At 40.0% G+C, this 19,072-nt stretch overlaps 1 protein-coding gene across 1 annotated transcript in view; it reads right to left on the reverse strand.

Annotated features, from left to right (window-relative positions):
• Positions 1-19,072, reverse strand: part of LOC138738426 (CD166 antigen-like) — a 292,337-nt gene that overhangs the window by 23,367 nt on the left and 249,898 nt on the right. The window contains exons 3-6 of the mRNA XM_069888624.1: positions 16,690-16,909; positions 10,502-10,566; positions 8,672-8,759; positions 6,048-6,230 (exon numbers count right to left, since the gene is read on the reverse strand). Of these exons, the coding sequence (XP_069744725.1) occupies positions 6,048-6,230; positions 8,672-8,759; positions 10,502-10,566; positions 16,690-16,909 (556 nt within the window). The remainder of the gene's footprint in view (positions 1-6,047; positions 6,231-8,671; positions 8,760-10,501; positions 10,567-16,689; positions 16,910-19,072) is intronic.

Consider the following 19,072-nt stretch of genomic DNA (forward strand, 5'->3'; position numbering starts at 1 on the left):
TCATCCTTCTCCTAATTTGTACATCTTCAAATGATACAACTCCCGTGGAGGTACAGCTGTGAAAATGCTGCACTCCTCAGAAGACTGGCCTTGGGCACATGCATAACTTTGCTTGGCAGGAACTTCAGCTGCCGAGGCCCTAAGGTCTGAAATAACTCATTAAACCTTTTAATCTCCAGTCTTCTTTATAACATGGATAGCTAAACGGAACTTGTGAGTTATGTTCCTTTTGCAGTTCAAATGTGGCTTTCAGATATTCACAGCAACAGATTGCTCTACAACTTCATCAGATGTGTATTTGGAAGTGGGTGCTATGACATTCAGTGTGTATGGACCTCCAGCCTCAGCATTAAAACTGCCATGTGCAACATGGCATCCAAGCTACATTCAGCCATTGTGGTGGGCTGATAATTTCCCTGCAAAATATTTCTGCGGGGTCTGTATATCAATGACCTGCTCACAATTCATAATTTAAGTCAGAGAGTCCAATATAAATGACTGATTTGAACAAAATACAAGTCTAAAGGAGGCAGAAATCTTTTTCTGGGATGATTTTGCACTGTCAAAATTGGCATTCTGCTGGGCAAGGCAAAGCTCACACACAAATAGGCCATTTGACAAATGGCCTGTCCCGCATCGGACTTGTCAGCCACAATCGAGCCTGCAGCTGACGTGGACTTTTACCCCCTCCATAAATCTTCGTCCGCGAAGCCAAGCCAAAGAAAATAAAAGTAGTCACAATATTTTATATAAATATCCTTCTGGATTACAGTTGAAAAGTGCATAACCAAGTCTTACCAGCAAAATACACATATTTCTGCAATGGGTTGGAAGTTGACAGAACAACAAACGTTATTTCGTAGAATATTACTCATGCTAATCGCCATATTTTGGTACTGAATTTAGTAGAATTACAGTAGTTCCTGGGAGTCCACAATTTCAGAAGACCTCTCCTGGAGCAGGCACATTGAAGCAACTGTAAAGAAGGCTCACCAACACCTCTCTAAGGAGTCAGGAGATTTGGCATGTTGTTGATTCTATTAAATTTCTACAGGTGCACCTTGGAAAGTATGCAACACAAGCTGCTTTGGGAATTCAACTGCCAGGAATGCTGAAGGCTCCAGAAGATAACAAACATAGCCCGGTCCATCACAGGCTCTCACCTTCCGTTCATTGAAAGCATCATAAAAGAACTCCATCACCTTGGTCACAACCTTTCCTCACTGCCACCTTCGAGCAGAAAGTACAGAAGCCACAAAGACCATCACCCTTATGTTCAAGAACAGTTTCTTTCCAACAGCTATCAGGCTTCTGAAACTCCCCTTGATAGACTAATCTTGGACTGCTCCATCACCACCAAAGGACTGTCTGCTAAGTTACTTGTTTTATTTCACTGGAATAATGTGAATATTTACTATCTATATTTTATGTGTATTGTTTAATTAGATTCAATATTTAGTGTGTACTTGGTTGTTAGTCATTTTGTAGTTTTTTTTAACAAAGTAACTTCAGTTGCAGCGAATAAAGTGTTTGATGTATATGCTCATAAACTAATTATCATATTGGCTGCAATCTTGGATCCAAACAAAATATTTCAGTAACTAATAAAGCAAATTCCAATTTCCAAAATAGTTACCACCAAGATGAAGATACACAAAGTGTCTAACGAGCTGTCACGTGGCAGGTGAAGATTGCGATTTTCGATATATTTCATTAAATGGTGTGTCAACAGTATTATGCATTTATAAAAGTTGTTCATGTCTTGTGGTTTCTGAACATGGGCACTGAACACCAGGGCCGAGGCCACTCCGCTGTACAGCTGTTCATCTCAAAATCTGACTCATTGCTATTTTTATTGAAACTGCTTCAACCAAGTTCCTTTGGACACCTTCTGTTTAGGCACTTCCTTCGATCAAAGACAACTTACTTCCACTCCAGTTCTGAATTATACTACCTTCGAGTAGCTACTTCATTACAAGATCCTCCATCACATTTATACAGCGTATAATAAGATGAACTATTGGTAGTCAAAACAGTAATCTAAGAAGTTTGTGATCAACAGCTGTTTTATCTGCCATGTATGTTTTTGATGTACCTTTAAGATAAAATAACTAATCTGAAGTTTCTAAACTAGTTATATACATTAACTTCAATATTGCTGTTCGTTTATTGCAAAACATTTGATTCAAATTTAACTGCTTTAAACTAAAAGGACGAATTAACAATCAGTTCTGCAAACAATTGAAATAAATGTTTAAAATTGTTAATTAAAACCATAATAAAACATAAATGATTTGAAATGTACCCCTCCTCCAAGCTAAGAAACTCCACCTAAAAGAGGTGGATCAGTGGATAATGCTAGTGAATACAGAAGGAAAACTGACTCCTCATTCAGTACATCTTGGACCTACTGTTTAATGCCTGGGAACAGCCAGCGTGATTTAGCCAATTATATAATAGAGGTTTTATATACACAATGTTAAAATTGAAAACTGTGACTCAGACAAAAGCTGTATCCTTGTGGAATAAAAACCTTTCACTAGCTATTTTCTGGGGTGTAGGTTTTTTTTTAAACAAAGGGATCTGTAGAACCTTGGGTGTAAACAACTTTAAACAAAAAAGTGAAGGAAAAGAAAAAGAATACACCAAGTGATAAGAGGAAATTTAGTGTTTCACAGTTGGGCGGAAGCCTAATAGCCTGAATACTGTTCTTGGAAGCTAAGCAGGCTCAGGCCTGGTCAGTGCTTGGAAGGGAGACCGCTTGGGAACACCTGTTGCTGGAGGTTTCGGTTAGGGATGCTCGACAAAGTGGTGACTCCCTGTCTGCCTCGGTCAGCAAAAGTTAAAGAATTTCATGTATGGAAATGTAGTATTACATGACAATAATGGAACCTTTTACCTTTATCAGAGAGGAAGCAACTAAGTGTTGAAAGGATCTGAATATTAGTTAGAGATGCTAAATGATTAGACAATCAATACAATTGATCTGCAAAGGCAGGAGGAGCTGAGTCTGGAGGTAACAAATCTGCACAGAGAGGGTAGACAGTTAAATATTGAAAGACTGGTTTAACTGTAGACAACAGCTAAAAGGGAAGAATCTCAGTAGTAAAGGGACAGAACAATACTGGATGTAAAGAATGTGACTTCAGTTTTCCTAAAGTTAAATGTAGAAATGGGATGGCAGATATTTAGGTCAGCGATGCAACAGATCCTGATCCATAATTAAACATGTAAAAGCCGATATGTTTGCAGACATTATTGTAATATTGGAGAACAAGAGAAATAGAGGGTCAAGGATAGATGCTTGGTGGGCTTCGATGTTGCCACTCTGATGCTGCCAAATAAGCTAATGCTCAGGAAACTCCAACTAAATTTGAATCATTAACATAGAACACTACAACACAGAAAACAGGCTATTCGGCCCTTCTATTCTGTACCAACCATTCTTCTGCTAGATCGAGCCCGCATTCACCACATTAGAGGGCAGCTCATTCCACACTCTCAACACTCTCTGAGTGAAGAGCATCTCCCTAATGTTCCCCTTTCAGCTTAAAACTATGACCGCTTGTATTTATCTCTCCCAATCTAAGTATACCTCTCATAATCTTGTAAACCTCGATCAAATCTCCCCTCATTCTTCTTTGCTCCAAGGAATAATGTCCTAATGTGTTTAATCTTTCCCTGTAACTCAACTCTTGAAGACCCAGCAACATCCTATAAATCTTCTTTGCATTCTTAATCTTATTGATATCTTTCCTGTAGTTAGGTGACCAGAACTGCACCTCACCAATGTCTTAAACAACTTCAACGTAATACTTAGATTAATAAAGGCTAAGATGCCAAAAGTTTTCTTTATGGCCCTGTCCACCTGCAACACCACCTTCAGGGAACAATGCATCTGTATTCTCAGATCTCTTTGCTCCTCCACACTCCTCAGTGCCCTACCTTGGTTTGCCCTTCCAAAATGCAACACCTCACACTTGTCTGCATTAAACTTCATCTACCTTTTTTTGGCCCATTCTCCCAGTTGGTCCAGATCCCTCTGCAAGCTTTGAAAATCTTCCTCACTGTCGACAACACGTCCTATCCTTGTGTCATCAGCAAACGCTGATCCAATTTACCATATTATCATCCAAATTATTGATATAGTCAATAAACTACAATTGCCCCAACACAGATCCCTGACGCATACCACTCGTCTACATTCTGAGAAGCAACCAACCACTACCACTCTCTGTTTTCTCCCACACAGGCAATTTCGAATAAAGCTTACAACCTTTCCATGGATACCTAGTGTCTTAACCTTCTGAACTAACCTCCCTTATGGGACCTTGTCAAAGGCTTTACTAAAGTCCATGGAGACAACATTCACAGCTTTCCTTCATCTCCCTTCTTGGTAACCTCCTTGAAAAACTCCACGATTCGTTCAATATAACCTACCACGCACAAAGCCATGCTGACTGTCCTCAATCAGCCCATGACTGTCCAAATATATCTTACCTCTCAGAACTCCTTCCAATAATTGACCTACTACTGACATCAGGCTCACTGGCCTATAGTTACCTGATTTACTCTTGGAGCCTTTTTTAAACAAAGGGACAACATGAGCTACCCTCCAATCTTCTGGCATCTCTTCCACGGCTAAGGACATTTTGAATCTATCTGCCAAGGCCCATGCAATTTCTTCCCTGGTCTCCCTCAAGGGCCGAGGGAATATCATGTTAGGCCCAGGGATTTATCTCCCTTTATTCGCTGTAAGGCAGCAAACACCTCTTCCTCCTTAATCTCCACATGTTCCACGATCCTCTTTGTTTTCCTTCTTTTCTTATGCACTCTGTTAGTTTCCTGAGCAAAAAAAGTTTAAGAACTCCCCATTACATAGTTGACCACTCTGATCCTCTAGGGGACCAGTTTTGTCCCTTACTATCTTTTTATTCTTAATATACTTGTAGAAATCCTCTGGGTTTACCTTCACATTAACTGCTAAAGCAAACTCATGTCTTTTTGTTTTCCTGATTTCCTTTTTGAGTATTTTCTTTCACTTTATATAATCTTCTAGTACCTCATTTGCTTCTTGTTGCCTCTACCTGCTATACACCTCTCTTCTTCTTAACCAGATCACCAGTGATCTTTGAAAACCAAGGTTCCCTGTGCCTGTTAACTTTGCCTTTAATTCTGACAGGAACATATAAACTCTGTATTCTCAAAATTTTGCCTTTAAAGGCCATCCACTTACTTAACACACCCCTGCCAGAAAACAACATATCCCAATCCACTCTTCCTAGATCCTTTCTCATTTCCACAAAACTTGCCTTCCTCCAATTTAGAATCCCAACATGAGGACCAGCCTTATTGTTTTCCATAATTAACTTGAAGCTAATGACATGGACCCAAAATGTTTGACTACACATACATCTCTCACCTGACCTGACTTGTTCACTAACAGGAGATCAAATATTGCATCCTCTCTAACTGATACCTCTATATATTGATTTATAAAACTTTACTGAACACATTTCACAAACTCCAAGCCATCTTGCCCTTCCACAGTATGGGAGTTCCAGTACAAATAAATTGGTGCAATGCTACTGTGCTAGATTAAGAGTGAATAGTGGTAGCGATAAATCGTGTGGTGACAAGAAAGAGTTTCAAGAAGAGAATTAAGAACAGTTGTTAAGAAAGTAAATTTAACGCTATAAAAATGGCATTGTAGAATCCCAAACAAGATTAAAACATGCCTTAATGGTGAAGTTCTAAACAACTCTCACTTGCTTGTTCAAAGGGGCACAAAATAATCATAGTATATTTTGAAAGAAGAGGTACCTTGTTCAATTTATATTTCTCAGCAAACACTGAAAGAACAGATCAACTTACACTAACTGATGGCATTCCACGAGCAAACTGACTGCACCCCATTGACAATCAAGTTTGCTGTCCTGAGGGAAGTGTATTACACTTTATAATTGTATCCTATATCAAAGGTCATTCATTTCATTATTGATTTAACAGAAGTTACAGTCAATATGTGATTAATGATTTTTACTTACAGTGTACGAACATATCTACAGATGAAGATACTTTCGTTGCACTTCTGTCCAAGCCTTCCAAGTAAGTCACCTGGCAGCTAAATGATATTCTTTCTTCACCTTTCTTTGGCATGTACTTTAGGGTAGATGTTGTATCAAAAAAGCCTTTGCTATTAATAGTAGATTCATTGAAAATCTTTACATCTGGAAAATTTTTAAAATCATAATACTTAATTATCATTATAAGGGAGAATAGATCAAAACTCATTGGATATTTTGAACCATTCTCAGGTGAATCATACTGCCCAGGAATCTGCCACAAAAACTATTTTTGTGGATTGTCAAAACATCTGAGGAGGCCTTCTTGAGTAGATGTAGAATAACAAAGCAGGAAAACTAGGCACCAAAATGTTAAAGCAGTGTGAAGAATATGAGGTACTGATCTTGATGGAGCAGTGACCTACAACTGGCTCTGGTGCTTCAGATGGAGGGAGTGAGCCAATTGACAGATTATTGTCCAGTGGTGTTTGCTGGATGCAAAATAAAGAGAAATTTTTAGAGTACAGAGTTTCCATGTTCCTTTCAGGATTAAAGGCAAGGTTAGCAGGCATAGGGAACCTTAGTTTTCAATGGATATTGAGGATCTAGTTCAGAAGAGAGAGGTGTCTAGCATATGGAGCAAATGCGTTTCTTGAGGAGTATAAAAAAATGCAAGAAAAACCTCAAGAAAGAAATAAGGAAGGGTCAAAGAAGACACGAGGTTGCCTTGGCAGACAATGAGAACAAAAATCCTAAAGGTTTCTACAGGTAAATAAAGAGCAAAAGGATAGAAAAGGACAAAATTGATCCCCTTGAAGAGCAGAATTTGTATGGAGCCGAAAGAGATGGGGGAAGATCTTGTATGGTTTTTTTCATCAAGGAATGGACACAGAGTTGTGGGAAGTAAGGAAAACAAGCAGTGAGGTCATGGAACCTATACAGAGGAGGAAGTGCTTGCTGTCTTAAAGCAACTAAGGGTAGATAAATCCCCTGGCAAGATATTCCCTCAGACCTTGAGGAAGGCTAGTATAGAAATTGCAGGGGCTCTGGGAGAAATATTTAAAATGACCTTAGCCACAGGTGTGGTGCCGGAGGGTTGGAGGTTAGCACATGTTATTTCATTTTTAAAAAAAGACTCCAAAAGTAACCTTATAAATTATAGGCTGGTGAGCCTGACGTCAGTAGTAGGTAAATTATTGGAAGGTGTTCGAAAAGATCGGATATACAATTATTTGGATAGCCAGAAACTGATTAGGGATAGACAATATGGCTTTGTGCTTGGTAGGTTGTGTTTAACCAAAGGTTTTTGAGGAGGTTACCAGTAAAGTTGATGAAGGAAAGGTTGTGGATGTTGTCTACATGCACTTTAATAAGGCCTTTCACAAGGTCTCACATGGGAGGTTAGGCTAGGTATTCATGGCGAAGTAGTGAATTGGATTTGACAATGGCTGGACAAAAGAAGCCAGAGAGTAGTGGTGGGTGATTGCTTCTCAGACTGGGGACCTGTGACTAGTGGTGTATTTCAGGAATCTGTGCTGGATCTATTGCTGTTTGTCATCTAGATCAATGATTTGGATGACAATGAAGTAAATTGGATCAGCAAGTCTGCAGATGACACAAAGATTGGCAGTGCTGTGGAGAGAGAGGAAGGATTGCAGAAGGATCTGGACCAGCTGGAAAAATGGCAGATGGAGTTTAATGCAGACAAGTGTGAGGTGTTGCATTTTGGAAGGACAAACCAAGGTATGGCATATGGTAAATGGTCGGGCACTGAGGAGTGCGGTAGAACAGAGGGATCTGGGGATACAGATACATAATTCCATGAAAATGCTGTTACAGGTGGATAAGGTTGTAAAGAGAGCTTTTAACATATTGTCCTTCATAAATCCAAGTATTCAGTTTCAGAAATGGAATGTTATAGTCAAGTTGTATATGGCATTGGTGAGGCCAAATTTGGTGTACTGTGTGCAGTTTTGGTCACCCAACTATAGGAAAGATCTCAATAAGATAAAAGTGTGAAGAGACAATTTACCAAGGTGTTGCTTGGACCTCAGGAACTGAGATACAGGAAAAGATTAAACAGGTTAGATTTATTCCCTGGAGTGTAGAGGAATAAGGGGAAATTTGATAGAGGTATTTAAAATTAGGAGGGGGATTGACAGAGTAAATGCAAGAAAGCTTTTGCCACTGAGGGTAGGTGAGATAGAAACCAGAGGCCATAAGTTAAGAGTGAAAGGGAAAAAGTTTAGAGGGAACATCTTCACGCAGAGAGTGATGGGATGTGAAATGAGCTGCCAGCTGAAGTGGTGAATGCAGGCTCAATTTTAACATTTAAGAAGAATGTGGACAGGTACATGGATGGGAGAGGTTGGGAAGACTATGAAATGGGTGTAGGTCAGTGGGACTAGACAAAAAAATGGTCCAGCACAGACTTGAAGGGCCGAAGTGGCCTGTTTCTGTGCTGTAATGTTCTATGGTTCTATCAGTTCAAACAGCCTGACGACACCCCAGCTGTTCAACAGCGCTGAAAGCAATACTCGATCTTTCAGAGTCAACCTTTCAAACTACTCAATATCTGATCTGTAATTTTGATTCTGTATTCGTACCTGATCTGCTGATATCCAGATTCTGAATATTGTATTTCCAGGTTATATTAGCAGTTGGGTAGCTATCTTTTACAACACAGAGACCAACCTGAATTGTAGGGAAACAGGAAAATAGCACAATTACTCTTCTGGACTAACTTTGGCAATGATATTTTATATTTCAGGTGATTGTTCACTGAAATGCATGCTCTACTAATGTTGATGAGAAATGTTTTTGAAACAGTGTGTGTTATAAAACCAGGCTTAAGTAGTGTGTTGGAGGAATGTTAAAGCTTCTTAGGAGATAATAGGCTGGGAATGTACAATTCCAAATCGATATCCTGTCAGTTGGTGCGGACCCTTGGAGAACAAGGAGAGGAGACACAGCACTCCACCACAGAGTTCTACCACTCAGTTCAACTACCAATGCCGCCGTACAGACTTTAAATGACCTGTTAAAGGAGCTGATGGTGGTTTATTTAAAACCCTGCGACTACTGGGTCTGGGCATAAGATGGCGGTGCCTATGATCGGCAGCAGCTTCGAGGAGTTGCAGACTCTGGGGAAGCAGAGGAGTGGCCCAGGGTACCAGAAAATGGGGAGACCAACCCCGCCTCTCCACCCTCTGTGAGAAGGAGATGATGGCAGAGGACCAGTGAGGGGCCTGGCAGCTGAAAAACACGCGGTGAGGTGTTGGTGACTCGAGGTGAGGAATCCACACGAGCTGCTGGCAACTGTGGTCAAAGGCCTTGCACTGGGCTGTGGACTGCTCAGGACCGGTTGAAGGGGGTACCAGGTATCTGGGATGCGAGAGGGCGCCGAGGGCACTGAAAGCTTTCTGATCGTGTCGGAGGTTTGGATCTGGAGCTTGGGTTGCTGATAGTTTAGAGTGGAGTCTGTGGCTGTGGAAAGCAGGAGGCGAATCCACGGACACTTGGTGACTCTGGGAGGACTACTTTCTCTGACCGTAGAAGGCACTCGGCTACTTCTGCTGATGGAGATTTTGTGTAATACTACACCTGTTTTATTACATGATAGTAAAGGAATATTGAATCTTCACTCCAAGACCAGGGTCCACACATCAAACTGAAAAGTTAACTTCAGGCTTTTTAAAAAAATTAGCTCAAAATATATCTGAAGCCATATAACCATTTACGGAGCGGAAACAGGCCATGTTGGCCTTTCGAGTCTGCACCTGTTCCCTGATTTTGTGCGCTAATCAGGGCATGAGATGCCCTAAATTGGACATTGAAAAATGATTACGTCACCCCTTACAAATGTGGAAGTAATTTGTGTATAAAAATGCAATTAACATCCTTGGCTAATAAAACCTAAACTCTAAGTACATATTAAGCTGTAAAGTCCAGGTAACAGAATACTTGTATGGGATTCCTTCACTAATCATATTTGGTCATTTATTGCACAATTTTATTGGCATTTGTCAAAAAGCTGAAAACTATTTCTCGAATGGTTTGAGACTTTAATTTGTGCTATTTACTATTTGAATTCTTTGTTGTCATGACCATTTTGTTTGGAACAATTTGAAAGGAAACTTGCCCTGATTTTTTTTTCCGGGAGAGGCAAATTTCTCACAACTTTAATGATCAAAGCTCAACCTTTATTGTTACTCTTTTGTACGTCTCCAGCCAAACATGCCTATTGTGTAATGAGTGGAAAGATGGCATTTGACCAATCTCATGCGTTATAATCTCTGAATTTGTATTTTATCACTATACTAATCGAAACGAGTAATTTTTAATCATGTGCAACTCAAGTGAATTGTGACCAGATAACACCAAATAATTCTCACCACTGATCTCTCGTCAAGTTGTGTAATTTATCTTGCACGTACCTGCTGTAATTTCCCTGCAACAAGGAATGGAGCTGGTTGTATAATTTCAGGATTAGATGGTCGCTCTGTAAAAAAAAAACATAACAAGCAATAGACAAAAAATTTGAAAATATACGTCAACTAAGTAATTTCAGGTTACCAAATAATTATCAGATCTGAAAACACTTAGTATAGAGAGAATGCAGTATGAAGGGAAGTACTCGAGCTTAGAAACTGATTGTGTTTGCTCCAAAATTTATTCCCACAAAAACCTAATTACAGAAATTATCAATAAAGTCCTCAAACCCATGCAACTATCTAGCACCATGCTCAGTTACATGGGGTCAATCCAGCAGTAACACACAGATCTGAGCAATATTAAAAGATGGTCATAAAATATCTGGAGATGACTTCAAATAAAAAAAAATGGGTGCTATGTTTGGCAAACTGAGGCGGCAATAACGTCTTTATTGCTGAGACATAATATCAACACACAGTACGAGTTTGGTGGGATCGGCAGTGCCACGATAATGACATTGGCATTCCCTTGTTCCTGAAATAAATGTGATCATTCTCAAAGAGGCGAAACAGTGTGGATGTTTGTGAATAAGCTTCATCCATGGGTCTTCTTGAAAGAACAGTTGATAACAATTCCAGTTCAAGTTGCCATTAATTTCCTGATCCCGTCATTCTAAATGGGACTTGCACATTACAAGGACTGGAACCAGTATCCTCACAGGGTCTGGTGGAGGCAATGGCAGTTGTTAATGTTAAGAAAGATTTAAACATGGGGGCAGGATGAGGATGGGATACTGTAGGTTCAATCAGAGGGGAATTCTAGGCTGGAAATTAAAGATGCAGGTTTGGGTTGAGACATATTTAAGAAGGGAAAGTAGAAAGCAGTAGTGCAGGGCAATGATGGAGGTTACACTGTGTTAGGAAGGGCCAGAATGTTCAAGCTCAAGAGAACCAGAGTGAGAAATACAAGATAAAATGAAAAGCTCTCTTCATCTGTTTGCATGTAGTATTTATAGCAACTTACGGCATGAATAGGGTTAGGGTAAGCTATTGGCAAGGAGACGGAGTGGGAACTAAATATTAAGGGGATTTGGAAATAGAGGTTGGGGAGCTGTATTTAATAAATGATGAAATCTCTCCAGGGGTGGGGATCTAAATAAATGGTAAGTATTTAAAGTCTGATTCTGTTATATAGTTATTCAATTGACAGTAAAGCATTCAATTTTTGATTCAGAGATTGAGCTACTTTTATCTGTATTAAACTATGCCCATGACATTAACTATACATGACATTGGGTATTTTCTTGTACAATCAAAATAGAAATGAGAACTTGAGGATATAATGACACACCTGTGGATCATCAACACAGAAGTGCCTCAAGGCTGTGTATGTAATCCTCTGCCCTAATCCCTCTACACTTAAGGCCGCGTGGTCAAGTTTGGTTCCAATGACGCTGCCATTATTGGCCAAATAATAGGAATCGGTGAGTCGGAGGAATACAGGATGGAGATCGAGAAACAGGTTGGTTGGTGCCAGAACAACAATCTTCCTCTAAATGCCAACAAAACCAAGGAGCTTCTTGTGAATTTTAAGAAGGGGAGGCCAAGGCATTGATGGGACAGTGGTGGAGTGAGCAAGTACCTTCAAGTTGGAATCTCTTTTTTTAAAATATTTTTTTTATTTTTCACACTGTGAACCATATCAACCAAAATATATACAAACGTATCTCATTAAATTTATACAGTGGCCTTTTCTCCCCTTTCTCCCCCCTTTCCTTCCCTCCCCTCTACCCACACCCTCCAAAACCTAAAAATATTCAACATACACAATACAATAAAACCATAAAACAATATCTTCACTCAAAGGAAAATAAACAAGAAAAATGTGTCATCTATTTATTACACACTGAATCTAGTCGTTTTGTCTTCTTATCATTTTCATTTTAGGGGATGGAGGTCCAAGGCAAGCTCTCTCTGATATGTTCCATGTATGGTTCCCAAATTTGTTCAAATATTGTGACTTTATTACAGAGCGACCATCTAATCCTGACAAATGCTAGATCTAAATTTTCCTTCTTCAATAAATGTAGTAGCCTCTTCTTTTAATTTGGTGATGTATTCCATTAATGTTTATAGTCATAGAGTTCAACATGACCATCTTATATCTTGCATACACTTATTTTCCACCTCTTCGCCACCTCCATCCCCATTTTCATCTCTTAGTTTTCTCTTATTACACTTAATGTACGACAACACACTTAAGACATAAAGTACCCCCACAGTTCCCCCATCGTTCCCCCATCCACTAATACCTTAACCAATTTGGAATCTCTGACACTTCTCTTTTTCCATCTATTTTCCCTCGTCTTATTCTCAAAGACCAACATTTAATTGAAGTTGCTCCTCATGTTTTATGTAAATAGTTTTATAGCTTTGCTAATTTATTGATGCTCCAATCTTCGGCCCTTTTCTCATTTAAAAAAAAAAATCTTCTAATCTTCTGGCCCGCCACCAATGTTCACAACAGAGTGGGTGTACGTTTTCTATTCCATTCTGGACTTAGTCACAGAAGTAGTGCATCTTTGTCAATGCAAGATACATTCACAGAGATACTTTGAAGTATCACTTGATTGTCTGCTACTCCTGATCTAATGTTTTACTCTTAATCTATTTTTCCAGTACACTTCGGGTAACCTGTTCATCATTTACCATCTTAACTGTCTTCTTTTAATTTAGGCTACTGGCTTCAGAATCAAGTTTTCACCCCCTCAAACTGAATTTGAAATTCTACCATGCCATGAACACTTTTTTTTTTAATATAAGGGGACCTTACTAAGAGATTGATAATTGATCCTGCTTCACTACACAATACCAGATCTGAATGGCAGGTTCCTGGTTAGTTTTTCATCGTTCAGTTCTGAGAAACCATCCTGAATGCCTTCTCTGGAGTTTTTCTCACTACTACCATTACCAATTTGAGTTTTGTCCAATTATATAATGATTACAACACTCATTATTATTGTTGTATCTTTCTTACAAGCTACTATGTATTTTTGATTTGTATTCTGTCCTATGGTATAGCTTCTGTCAGGAGCCAATATATTACTTCCATCTATTACTTCTTACTCTAACAGTTTCATATCTCCACTTAAACTGTTTTTACAGACTGAACCTCTGAGCCAAAATTATTCCCCAACACTGGAGATATATCATTAATTAAATACAGCTATTCCACCTCCATTTCTAACCGCCCCCTTAATATTTAGCACTCATTCCATCACCTTGCAACTTTGAAGATACATGTACCATCAATTCATCCATCTTGCTATAAATGCTGCATGAAGACAGATGAAGCTTTTCATTTTATCTTGTACTTCTTACTGATTCTCTCGTGCTTGAACACTCTAGCTCTTCCTGACACTGTAACCTCTATCATTGCCCGCCACTACTGCTTTCTACTTTCCCTTCTTAAAAATATCTCAACCTAAACCTGCATCTTTAATTTCCAGCCTAGATTTCCCCTCTGATTGAACCTACAGTATCCCAACCTCCTCCTGCCTCATGTTTAAATCTTTCTTAACATTAATAACTGCCACTGTTTCCACCAGACCCCATGACGTTCCATTTCCTTTCAATATTTAGTTTCATCCTATAAATGTTACATGAGAATAAAGTAGAATATTAATAAATCTTATAGATTAATACTGGTTCTGTTAACGATAATATGCAATTTCCATTTAGAATGACAGAATGAGGAAACTAATAGGAACTGAAATTTTCCACTGTTCTTTCAAGGAGACCAATTTTAAAACTGTTAACCACTCTACTCCCTTCTCAATAAAATTGACATACCACTTGATTACATTAAACCTCATTTGACCATTCATTGGCAGATCGACATCCTGTGAGCCAGAGGGGTAGAAGTTGGTTGGAGGAGGTAAACGAGAGACAGCAGATGCTGGAAAACTGGAGCAACACTAAAAATGCTGAGGAACTCAACGAGGCAGAATCGATGGAAGGCAAAAGATGGTGAACATTTTGGGCTGAAACTCTTCATCAGGATTTTGGATCGGAAAAGAGGATCCCCACCTGAAACAGTGACTGACCACGTCTACCCACGAATGCTACCTGGCCCACCATGTTCTCCAGTATGTCATTGTTTGCTCAAGATTCTAGCATCTTCAGTTTTTGTGTTTCTCGCCACATAAATTTCATATTATTTTCTTTCATGGATCCTATAAACCCATTAATGCCACATTTTCAACCAACCGACCTCCAACATACAAATCATCTGAAACTTTATGTGCATTCTCTCAGAGTTAGTCCACAATATTTCATCCTCACTGTTTTCTCACGCTAATTTAGCATCTTCAATTTCAACTACCATTCTTGGAATGTTCCCACATCACCTCCCATCCTCAAACTGTCACCTTCTCCGTGCTCTCCAATCTTCCGTCACCTCTCCTCCAAAACCATTCCTTATCTTTGAAAGCCCCTCAAACATATAAAGCTTGGGATTAGTATGCCAGTGCATCTGGGAATGAGAAATGCCTGCTAATTGGGATGTCTTCTATTTTAACAGGGCTCAGTTGTTGCTATGACAGATTCAACCAAGGTGAGTAAGATTCTGAAGTGGACTCACAAGCTGTGGACATGAGAATATTTCAACTCTGTGACACTAATGTCGGTTAGTTTACTATATAATGCTGATGAGCTGAGGAACACTTGCTCACAAGAAACTAATACAAATGGATGGATTGCTTTTGGAGAATGAATCAATATGGAAGAAATTCTCCTGCTACTCTGTTTCATATCAAGAGGGTCCAGAAGAACTGGAAAAGTTGGGAAATGAGGTATGGTGTGGCCACATCCACACATTTATCAGAGTTTCCCCTCCATTACCTTCACATCCATTGTTAGTTGTGGGATTGCTGTCTGTCGCACCCTGGTGTTCCTAACTTGCTCTAGGGAACTAATAGCAAGGAGAGTGGTACAGCTGTGCAGCTGATAGAACAAGTGCCCCACAGCATCAGAGGACCAGGTTCAATCCTGACCATGAATGCTATCACTGTGAATGTTTCGTCCAATCGTCCAGATCCCAAAGACATCACGGTTGGTTATTTGGCCACTGAGAAATGTCTCAAGTGTGCTGGTGAATGAGGAATCTGGGAAGAGTTGATAAGAAAGTGGGAGAAGGAAAGATATAGCAGTGACATGGAAATCTGACTCCCCTCTCCTTATTGATAGATGGTCTTCGCAAATGAACAGCTGTATTCCTCTTGAAAAGATCACATAAGATCTTCAAAAGGAATACAACACTTTCCTGAAAATTTGGCAGCCTTATCTAGAATATATAGGCACATCACTGACACCCGCCACTCTAGCCAGAAGGCCTCTGTAAAGAACACAACATTGTGATAATACCATGTCTCCGTGTGTTTGCTGGACACAATGACAATGGGATTTTTTTCCTTTTTCTTTGTTTAATTGGGTTTACGTAGAAAGGGTGGGGAAGTGGGGGGGGGGGATGTGGGGGGTTTTCTTGGTGATTGTTAAATATACTAAAAAATGAAAAATAAAATATATTTTAAAAAAAAAGTGGGAGAATAAAGAATGGATAGTTTTAAAGTTTTGTGTAGGATGATGGTCAGCATAGACTCGAGCCTGAAGGCCCATTTCCATGTTGTGCTTTTCTCTGACTCCAGTGGCGCTCTGGAAGTAAGCCACACAGTTACCCTGATCTTCATTCAGAGGTTTGGTAAACCAAGACTCTCTGATGTCCTTGTGGGGAGGGGAGAAGATACTTCTATTAAGTACAGTTTGTTCTCCCTGATCTGTTTGGGCCTTTATCTGTCTCTTCACCTTTGAGAACCCCAGCTCCTTTTAGCTTCTCCTATTAAATCGATTGTTACAGTAAAAGTCCCCAAAAAAACACCACAGCCAATGCTCCCAGGCAAAGGTAAGTGAGTTAGCATCAAGACTGGGTAAGCTCTGGTTTGGATGAGAAAGAGTAAAACCAAGCCTGTGAGACAGAAATTCATTCAATTCCCAACCCTCAAGGAAAGAGTGATATTCGAGATATCTTTACTAACTCAATCCCTCAATATTTAGAGAAATCCCATAACGGCACCAGTTGCAAATTCTGGCCCCTGTAGATTATAATCACAAAATGTACTTTTTTTTTTACTTACTGTAAATATTAATAGACACGAAAGATTCAAGTATTTCTGTTCCTGTAAACGTAGAGCAGGAAAATATCTTTTCATCCTGAATTCCAACATTCAAGATGCTCAAAGAAAAATCCTTGTTCATAATGAGCCTGCCCTTGTATCTGAGAATTCCTTTATCTTCAGTTTCATTACTGATTCTGGTGAATGAAATGAGTTGTTCTTTCTTATCTTCACTTAGTTTCTGAAAGAGAAAGTGTGGGTTAGCAATACGCAGGCTACACATCATGCAATTTCCTGGATTCGATTACAGGCATTCTAGTTCAAGAAGATGATGATAGGTTGGGTTTATGATGTAGCAGCTCTGTTACCATTGTTCATGTACAGACTAGATCATGAGGTGATTCTGTTCATTTTCTGGAGCAGGAGGTAAGATAATACTTCAACTAATCCAAACTAACCCTCATTTTGCAATGGTTAAATGAATGTAGCATTTCCTCTGTGCTACGAGACCAACATATAGAAAAATCATAGTAACTTGTTATAGATGTAATACATAAGAGGGGACGTCATGCACCAATTTGGTTTTGAAGACTGAGATGGGTATCCATTCCAGTTCCACCTACTGTACATGATCCATCTCTCGTAAGTCCTGGCTCTTCAAGTACGTAGCCAGTTATCACAAAATATAGCAGAAGTCCACCCATTGAGTCTGCACCGATTTTGTAGATATGAAGGATGCTACTCCTATCACTCATTTGAAAGAGAGTTGAACCCTCTGGGTAACTTTATTTTCCCCTCATCTGTCACATATTTCTACCAACTGCTTTACATGACCCCTATTTTAATTTACTTTGGTTAAGCTCCCTATATTTTTGTGCAGATTAATTAAATTACTCATCAGACTCGTCTGTTCCAAAACAATACAATTTTAGTTGTCAAGAAACGAACAAAGGGCTTTGAGGCCTTCGGTAAGGGTGATGGAGTTGTCCATGGTAAAATGAGGGAGTTGAATTCTCCCTCACCACCATTTAGGACCCCAAATATTCTTCCAAAGTGAAGTAACACTTCACTTGGGAATCTGAAGGGGTCATCTACTGCATCCAGTTCTCCCACTGTGGTCTCCTCGGGGAATCTGAAGGGGTCGTCTACTGCATCCAGTTCTCCCACTGTGGTCTCCTCTACATCGGAAAGACTGGACGCAGACTGGGAGATCACTTTGTTGACCACCTTGGCTCTGTCTGCCTCAGTAGCGGGGATCATCCATTGACTACTCATTTCAATTCTTCACTCTATTCCCATGCTCTCATGTCTGTCCTTGGTCTGCACTGACATGCACTGCCAGACAGAGATCACCAGCAAATTGGAGGAACAACATCTCACATTCAGTCTGGACACCCTCCAACCGGATGGCATTAAAATCAACATTCGGTTTCCATCACCCCACACCCTTCCAATCTTTCCTCATGTCATCTCCCGCCCCCTCCCCTGTCTCCTTTAGCCCAGATCTGCATTCATATAGCCAACCACCCCTCCCCTCCCAATCAATTCTCACCTTGCTGTCTGCCTCCTTTTCATGTACCTTCGAGAAGGGTTCAGGCCTGAAAGGTCAGTTATATATCTTTACCTCTGTGGATGCAGTGAGGTCTGCTGAGTTCCTCCAGCATTTCTGTGCAGTGGTGCTCTGGCGGCACTACAACTCCCAGGTGGCATTGAACCGGCCAGGTGACGTCAGTGCGTGTCGAGTGCATTATTCGGGCTTTTAAAAGGTTGTGTAGGTGAAGAAGAGTAAATCCATTTGATTCACTCTAGAAATGCCTTGTGTGGTTATTTCATCGTCTCCAATGAGATTCTAGTGGCCACAACTGGTGACCCCAACAAGTCCAAAAACGTATTTTTGGACAAACATGGACTACCCAGCCATTGCTGTGAAGCTACCACCTTTCTGGACAGCTGAGCCTGAACTGTGGTTCCAACAGGCTGAAGCACAATTTCACCTTTACAAAGTTGAATTAGACACTACTCATTATTGTTAGTGCCCTGGACCAGGCCATTACTAAGAGGATCGGCGACTTCCTACGGGATCCACCACGTACCAGCAAGTGTGACACTTTAAAAGCACATATATTACATGTTTATGGCATGTCCCGTAGGGATAGGACGGCCAAACTACTACATCTCGATGAGTTGGGAGACCACGCCCCTTCAGAATTAATGGATGAAATGCTGCTCCTGGCAGCTGGTGAAAAGCCCAATATGTTATTCAAGCGGCTCTTTTTAAAGCAAATGTTAGATGATATTAGGCTCTTGTTATTCAAGTGTTTATTTGAAGACACAAGGGCTGTAGCAGCAGAGGCAGACATTCTATGGCTGGCTAAAATGCACAGCAAGGAAAGACAAATCTGCA

Source organism: Narcine bancroftii, chromosome 7 (assembly GCF_036971445.1).
Source record: "Narcine bancroftii isolate sNarBan1 chromosome 7, sNarBan1.hap1, whole genome shotgun sequence".
Classification (NCBI taxonomy): domain Eukaryota; kingdom Metazoa; phylum Chordata; class Chondrichthyes; order Torpediniformes; family Narcinidae; genus Narcine; species Narcine bancroftii.